Source organism: Gambusia affinis, linkage group LG09 (genome assembly GCF_019740435.1).
Source record: "Gambusia affinis linkage group LG09, SWU_Gaff_1.0, whole genome shotgun sequence".
NCBI classification, from domain to species: domain Eukaryota; kingdom Metazoa; phylum Chordata; class Actinopteri; order Cyprinodontiformes; family Poeciliidae; genus Gambusia; species Gambusia affinis.
Window position 1 is genome coordinate 6,585,316 of NC_057876.1, and position 8,591 is coordinate 6,593,906.

The 8,591-nt window shown below is 45.8% G+C and overlaps 1 protein-coding gene across 1 annotated transcript; it reads left to right on the forward strand.

The window, feature by feature from the left end:
• The first annotated feature begins 9 nt into the window (after nt 1–9).
• LOC122837281 (anucleate primary sterigmata protein A) lies at nt 10–8,241 on the forward strand. The gene is made up of 3 exons (XM_044127530.1): nt 10–275; nt 2,366–2,681; nt 3,457–8,241. Exons 2-3 carry the CDS (start codon nt 2,376–2,378, stop codon nt 6,778–6,780), a joined length of 3,630 nt encoding a protein of 1,209 aa, XP_043983465.1. The 5' UTR covers nt 10–275; nt 2,366–2,375; the 3' UTR covers nt 6,781–8,241.
• The last annotated feature ends 350 nt before the right edge of the window (nt 8,242–8,591 follow it).

Sequence of the window (8,591 nt, forward strand, 5' to 3'; positions counted from 1 at the left end):
AAACAAGAGCGCGAGGAGTCGTTTCACTCATTTCAGCACCACGCGCCTCCGGGACAGCGCCCGAATGAACTCGCGCGTAGATTCGAGCGTCGCGTGCCTTACAAGGGACAGAGCCGAGTCAGCACCAAGTCCGACCGAAGTGGAGTGAGACGTTAGAAAACAAACACACACACGCAAACACGAACTTCTCCGAACCTGTAGCTCGGTGGACGCTGAAGGTTTTACTCCACCCGCGAGCCAGGAGCTAGTCGCTCCCTCCAACAACACAGCAACAGGTAAGAAACCCCCTTACCTCCACTCGGCTACAGGTGAAGTTTTTAATCTGCTAACCCTGACCCTGCGCCGATTTGTTTAATTGCCTCCCCGGCGCGTCTCAGGTGTAAATAAGTGGATGATGAAATGATTAGCGGGAGGGCAACGCAAAACCCAACGCTTCATCTTGTTAAACTCTCTAAATCCAAAACAGCCCAAACTTTAATGCCCAGCAGATGGTTAGATAATGAGAAACTACAGGCTCTGTTTATTCTTAGACCTGGATATTCTACTCACGTGTTTTCGTGTTCAAATCTCAAACTTTATGCTATCAAAACTAGCAAGTTATTTTTTATTTTTTTTATTTTTGAAAGGCTTATGCTTACCAAGAACAAGAAGAGCAACAACATAGCTGTATCTAGATTTGTTGACCTAGATTTGGTCAAAAAGCAAGCGGAATACATTTTTTGTAGATGATGTGTTTACGTCTGTTTCGCATGCGGCTCGGTGCGGGGAGACTGAGCTTTTTGTTGTGCTTCCAGTGGCCATAGATTATGTGCTTGCTGAGCCGATACGCCTGGATGAGTCACTCAGCCTGCAAGTTTGCTGAAGAGTGCGAATATGGGAGGATTGGGGAGAGAGGATGGAGAGGGGTAGAGACACAGGGATACAGGGGCCAGCAGGAATACAGTCCTGCACCGCCTTGTCTTGTCTTCTCAAGACATTGCTTTATTGTGCATGTGGTCAGAGGCAGCACATGGGAGCCCTGGTTATTGATTCAGGATGTGTGACTGTTTCGCCAATTGATCTTACTGAAGTTGGATGCAATTGTCTCATCTTGCCTTTAGAAGATCGGATAACTCCTTTAATATCGTTGTTGTTGTTGTTTGTAGGGCTGCCCCTTTTGCTGCTGTAGTCCCCGAACTGTAGAGCTGCTCCGGTGTTTGTTGATGCATGCAGTGTAGATTAAATTATAGCCAAACACTCCCCATAATAGATTGTTTGCGGTTGTACCAAACTGTAGCCTTCTGGTGTCAGTCAAGCTGATACCAGAAAGCATCCCATTACTGCTCATTAGTATCCTGGTCTTTAGCCCACTGGTATTGACAAATCATAGCAATCAGCAGCACTCAGCTGTAGCCCAGAGTGACAGCTATTGATTAAAGCAAACAAAAGATCATAATGGGCTAGTATGAACCACAGTTGCTCATTCAGACATGAGCGCTCGCTTCGCAGAAACACTTCAACAGGCTCAGACAATTGCACGCTTAATCATGTTATACATACCGCCTGGGCAGACTTTGGTTGGGTTCAAAGGAAAAGCTGTGTGCAGATTAAATGGGGGGTGTAGGAGCTGTAGGATAACTTCATGCAGAAACGAAGCGCGTAAAAGGCTGAACTAAAAATTAATAAGCTGCTGTGAAATTGTTCTGGTGAGTTTTGTAACTTTCAGAGAGGTGTTTTGGTAAAGTCTGCCCACCCTCGTAGGAGCGCTGTGCGAGTAGCGTGTGCACATCATGTGCTGCACACACAAAAACAGATGTGTGTCTTTAATTAGTGACGTTGGTGTGATTAATGCAGTCTGCTGGTGATGACTCATTCCGATTAACCCTTGCTCCCCTGGTGGAAAACAAAACAAAAAATAAAGGTTTACATTTAGTAATACTTCCATTAAAACAAACCGTGCCTTTAATTTTCTGTGTGATAAATTCTAATCAGGTAACAACAAAAATTAAAAAGCAAAAAATTACTGATAAAAGAACGGCATAAGTTGTAGGTGGTAAACACTGTAATGTGTTTCTGGCTTCAAAATCCACCCCCTAATTTGTTGTTGTTGGGCAATGGATGGATATTTAACCAAAGCACATTTCTGTGCTTTGCTCCATGTGTCAGTTTAGCAGCACAGCAGTTATATTAGCATTGTAGGAAAGCTGTCAGCCAAGCTGTGACTTGCAGACAGCAGACTGGCAGGGAGCATGCATCCGAGCGCAACAGAGTGCTAAGTGTGTGCTTGTGTGACAAAATGCGACTGCATGCGAGTTAAACATGTAGCGCCTCCTGATGAGGAGTTGTAATAAAGTCTCATTACCACCCTGGTGCTTTCCCCCCGCAGGGCAAGAAGCATGTCTGAGAAGAAACCTAGCCAGCGGTTTCACAGCCTGAACTCAGAGCAGGTGGAGGTGCTGCATCAGGTGCTTTCAGAAGTGGTGCCCATTCACGGCCGCGGAAACTTCCCCACGCTGGAGCTGCGACCCCGTGATATTATCATAGCGGTGCGGGCCAGGCTGCAGAAGCAGGGAATCACGGTCAAAGATGTCCGACTGAACGGCTCCACGGCCAGCCATGTCCTGGTTCGGGACAACGGGACGAGCTACAAAGACCTGGACATCATCTTCGGGGTGGAACTGCCAAGCCAAGAGGAGTTTCAGGTGTGAATTCTTGTGGGGGATTTTTATTGCACAGGTTGAGAAAAAGCAGGTATTAGCATCAGGTCTTCTATTTTTATTCCAGCATTAGATGTCCTATACTATGACAGTAACGTTACTGCTAGCCTTCAATAACAGCAGAGGAACATTTACTTTGATTTTGTAAGGCCTGCCTTGTGCTTGGCTGCACCTCTTTACACTTAGCAAAGCACTTGAGGTTGACATATGGAGTGAGGTTAATAATTTGGTGATATGCTTTCTTTTACATTCAGAATCTTTCCATCATTTAGCTGCATTGATAAGCAAACCAAGAAGTGTCACATTTAGGCTTTATAGCTACATCGCTCAAGATGTTTTTGTTCTCCATTGTTAAAAATAAATTATTATTGTCTGAGAGATTTCAATCAAAAACACTGTGATACCTATGCCGCAGCAGTAGGGGGCAGTAATAATCACCATAAACAAAATACAAAACATACAAGAACTGAAGATGCAGTAGGCCAAACACGCAAACAATTGTAGCTCCTCTTTTAATAAAAAATATTAATCACATGCTTCTAGTCATTACCTTTTTTATGTTACATTTGAAATCTAAAGTTAGGGATCAAAGAGGCTGTAATTTTAGCTTTTGGAATAAAGTGTGCAAACAGCTGTCTCCATTTTAGAAAATATCTCTGTTCAAGCAAACACTGCTCTAGTTAAATAACGCAAGCGAAACTACACTCTGGTCACTGTCAATGGTTGAAACTGTCATGTTGTTGACCTCTTCTTCCCCCAGGTCATCAAAGAGTCAGTGCTGGGCTGCTTGCTGGACTGCCTGCCCATCGGGGTCAACAGGGAGCGGATCAGCAGTGCCACAATGAAGGAGGCCTATGTTCAGAAAATGGTCAAAGTTTTCAACGAACACGACCGCTGGAGTCTTATCTCGTTGTCGAACAACAGTGGCAAAAACCTCGAGCTCAAATTTGTGAGTACCCTTCGGCGCCAGTTTGAGTTCAGCGTTGACTCCTTCCAGATCATTCTGGACCGACTCCTAGAGTCCTACATGCAGCAGGACGTCATGCACAAGTTAAATGCTGTTAAGCTGAAGGACCAGTCAGCTGTAAGTGAGAGTAGCTCCTTTTCACCTGAGCCCAATCAGACCTCCGCTCCAGATGCAGAGAAGCCCACCGTCCACTTACCTGATGAACGAGGGGCCAAGCTAAGTGGGACAGAGCCGAGGGAGGAAGTGCTTGAAAAAGAGTCTCAGACCGAATTCTCACAACAAGATGAGCATTCAGAAGAAACGAAAAGCTCCAAAGAAGACAAAGTGAAAGCATCTGCAGAGATGGACTTGTCTAAGCACAAAGGCAATCTGAATGATGAAGAAAAGACACTTCTGAACGCCGGGTTAGAAAAGAAACAAGCTTCTGATGAATCCGAGCCACCGGCTCAAACAGAAGCTAAATGCAATGCTGAGCTTGTAGATCAGTCTCAGCCATCAACGACAGTAGACAAACTAGAGGAGTCCTGTGATGGCCAACAACCAACAGGTTCAAATCTCAAGGAAGCCAGTGTCCAGAAAGAACTGGCTGACTATACAAAACCGCCTGACGAAAAGAGAGAAATCACAGGGCAGATGGTACGTTCTGATACGCCTAATGCTTCTAAAATAACTCCGGCAGAGTGTCTAAACCTTGCAGAGGAGCCCGACAGCACCGAGCAATCTGATAAAACAGACTTATCTGAGCATTTCATAGCGGATCAGAGAAGCAATGAGGCAGATAACACTCAACACGTGTCTGCCTCGGACACATGCACATCTTCATGCGCAAAGATAGAGGCGCGGTTAGAAGATGAAAGCAAAGTGGAAACAGAGAACAGGGAGCAGATTGAAGCAGAAAGGGAAAGTGATAGGAAAATGTGTGAAATCACACAAGAGTTTTCAGCATCAGAGGAGAAACATTTAGAAGACACACAGAGTATTGATTGTTCCTGCTCCACCTCTTCCACTCTTCCACTCAGCAGCACACGGCCCACTGACACGGACGATACACTAGAGATTCATAGCACACAATCCACAGGTAACTCAGAGAAAACAGCCAGCCCTTCTGATCCCATCAGCCCTTCAGATACTCAGGATAATTTACCCACACCACCTGGCCTTGTTTCTGACAAAAAGACCTCCTCCTCTCCTTCTTCTAAGGTCTCTGACAGACTGTCTCACATGGTGGTGCTTAAACATTCATCCCCGAAACCCCCGAGGCGGATGTGCAGAAAGGTCATGCCTAGCGCTCACTCCAGCCAAGTGTCTGAAAGTGAGCTTGTTGTTGCATCCTATACAGATTTAAACCCTTGCCCTGCAGGTGAATCTAACAAAGAGTTTGATGTGAAGCCAGGGATTCCCACTTCAGACCCTTCAACTATCTCAACAAGTATCTCTCTCAAAGCAAACTCTGGACCTGAACTTGAGCTTTCAAGTTACTCATCTTCAGACCCTGATCTTACCTCAGCTCCTGATCCAGACCCTGAGATACTTTTCCCATCACACCCAGGCCCTACATCTCCGTTACCTCAAGAAGTATCTTCCTCTAAGATGGACATAACTGATTTATCTGAATCAAGCCTCAAAGAGACGTTACACACACCCACAGCGATGGATGAGCAAAATCAGTCCTGCATGAAAGAAAGGGTCTTTGAACCCAAAGAATCAGAGCTTCTTGACTCAGTGGACACACCCAGCACCAACACCCATAACCCTGAGAAAACAGCTGAAGAGTCTCCAGCTGGGACAGGGGAACAGTCCAGAGATATAAGCTTGAATCAGCTAAATGTCACTTCACAAGAAACTACTCTAAGTTTACCGTCTTCCCATGCCATCATCCCCCCAGTACTCAGCCTGTCTCCTCCTCACTACACACCCTCGTCCCCTTGTTCCAGTCCTCCCCCATGTTTGACTCCCCCATCTCCAATGTTAAGCACCATGAGCCCGACGAGCTTTAGCTCTCCACCCCAAAGTTTCAGTCCAACCTCTTCTTGCCTCAGCTCACCTCCCTACCTCACTCCTCCGATGCTCAGCCTTAGCCCTCCCCCACTCTGTGCAACGCCTCCGTCGCCCTGCCTCAGCCCTCCCCTCCTCTGCTTCACCCCACCGGTGGAGTCTGGTGAACTTTTACCTCAGGGATCTTCGGATACAGAGTCTTTGATAATAAATGCAGATGAGAATGAACATGGCGACCTGTCCTCTCCTCAGTCAGGAGTTTTGCCCTTAGAGTTGGAGGAGACAAAGGAAAATAGTTACATCTCCTCTTTGCCTCAGGTTGTCGAGCCTGTCTCTTTTCCAATCACAATTCCAAGTTCCACCTCACCAGTTCTGCCTCACCCTCAGCCTGGGGATTTAGCGGTACCAACTCCTCCAAAAGCCACTAAGGCATCCATCACTGTGCCTGACGATAAAGATGTTCCGAAAGCAGCCCCAGAAGTAACTGACTTGTGCAGTCCGTCTCAAGCATCGGATTCAGTGCCTGCAGTTGAGGTCTTGGCAGAGAGCATGTATGGGGACTTTGAGGCAGCAATGGACCACCTGCGCTATCGGCTGATTGCAACCAGAAACCCTGAAGAGATCAGAGGTGGCGGTTTGTTGAAATACAGCAACCTGCTGGTCAGAGACTACCGGCCAGCCAGCGAGACTCAGATAAAGACGCTGGAGCGTTACATGTGCTCGCGCTTTTTCATCGACTTCCCCGATGTGCAGGAGCAGCAGAGAAAAATTCTGTCCTACTTGAAGAACCACTTCATCGGCGAGGAGAGGAGTAAGTACCAGTACCTGATGACCCTCCGCCGGGTCATAGACGACAGCACGGTGTGCCTGATGGGACACGAACGGCGTCAGACTCTGAACATGATCACAGTTCTTGCTCTGAAGGTTCTGGGCGAACAGAACATCATACCCAACACAGACCATGTGACGTGCTTCTACCAGCCAGCCCCATACCTTGCTGAGCACACAGCCCCCTATCTAGCAGAGCCAAGCTACTGCAGCTACTACATACCACAAGGGGGATCGACTCTGCTGTACCAACCTTACCCTTTACACCTCCACCCACAGACTGGACTAGTCTGAGACAGTGTGGCATAAAAAAAACACACACAAAAGATTGAGGGGATTGTGCTCATCGCGAGGGAAGATCTGGAGAATGGAAAACTCATTCAGGGTTGAACTGTTTGGTCTATAATAGACCTGTGTGGGTGGAATTGAGTGGGTTTCACAGTAAACTTCTTGAGAACTCTATAAGGTTCTAACATGATTATATGTAATTATATCCAGGCTTTGTGGGAAAATAATAATTCTTCCGATATTGTTCAAATTCCAGAAAATGCCGTATGCACTGCATGAGTCATAGGTCTTTGGTCTCCCTGGGAAACCAACTGTGCTGTTGACATTCACACACGTCCAAACACACATGTCAGCGTGTGTACGCACACACCGACATGTGGACGCGCGCGCACACACACACACGCAGACAGACACACAAACACACTTCCAGGTTCTTAAATTGTTGTTCACTCCTTTCATGTTCTACTGTGTTGTTCTTAATGCGTTTGTTCAGAATGTGGACCTTGCCTGTGGTTGATATTGTGCATGGATACATTAGGACTGTTTTTTCACTGCCAAATACTGTGTGACTACTATGCTTCTCAGACAGTTTTATGTAACTTTGTCAGTCCTTTACAGAAGGGATATTTTATGAAAAAAACAAACAAACCACAGCGTGACAGAGCTACCAGTGTGCGCAGCGTTTTCATGAGAGGATGAAACACTGTAACACACTCAATGTTAGACGATGCATGAGTAGCTTAATAGATCACATTTAAAGTCAATTAAAGACGTTTAATTTGTTAGAAACTGATCTATTTTTGCAAGACTTTCCGAGATTAAAAATACTGGTTAGTTCCAAAAGAGAAATGCCAACAACAATGCCTTTGGTGTAGACTGTACAGCATATCGGTTACAGTATTTCTTGTGCAAATACAACGTATTGTTTTCAGGTAAACTGTGTTACAATGTAGTGCTCGTTTCCTTTTCCCTTGTGGAGTTCTTTCTGTAACCATGTGAGTTATCGTACCCTCTTGTGTTGATTTAAATATTGTTCAAGTTTACGCAGTGGAGGTTGCCATGTTATAACCATCTTTGGGTCATCCTCAAACAAGGCAGATACGGAAGATCTGCCGAAGCGAAAGAATTTTTTTGCGTATACTTGCATGATTGCTGTCTGATTGCACCATAACCAACACTGATTGAGTTCAGACAGCCCATTTGAACCTGCGCAACAGCAACTATGGCCAAAGATGGTTTGGTTTGGAAAACAAGTGCCTAAATGTGAGACATCGTCGACATGTCTTTATCTTACTGCACTGTGGGTGTTTAAAGGGGGTGGGACCAGGGCTAGGCTGGGTCTATGTTCAGTTGTTTGACCCCTGTTACTGCTGCCCATTTTGATGTCTTCTTTAATGTAGTCCTCTGTTGTATTTTATTTGTGTATGTTTTGATAAAATAAAGAAAAAATAAATAAGTAAACCTCAAGGTGTGAGAGACGCTAACTTCTTCCTATAAAAAAGTGTAATATTCCTGTTTTTGTTCAATTATTTTGTCTTTTTCCATGATGTACACTCAATCCCCTCCAGCAGCTCGATTCCCCGAAATGACACACTGCACAACTTACGCATCTTCCCCATGATTACGCTCTGCAATGATCCACTTAGGCGTGACCGTCAAATCACTCCGATGCCCGGGAGAGCAGCCCAAAGCTGTGAGAATCTGTGTGTTTGAGGCCTCTTATCGCAAATTACCTGTCCTTCAGATGTGTTGGGAGCCAGATGACGCACAGGCTACGCAACACAGCGGGCTCAACAGTGTGTAAATGTGAGGGGAAT

Excerpts from the sequence above, each read along its gene's own strand:
- LOC122837281 (XM_044127530.1), top strand. The coding sequence starts at position 2,376 with ATGTCTGAGAAGAAACCTAGCCAGCGGTTTCACAGCCTGAACTCAGAG. Across the intron at positions 2,682-3,456 it reads CAAGCCAAGAGGAGTTTCAG|GTCATCAAAGAGTCAGTGCT; the intron begins GTGTGAATTCTT and ends TTCTTCCCCCAG.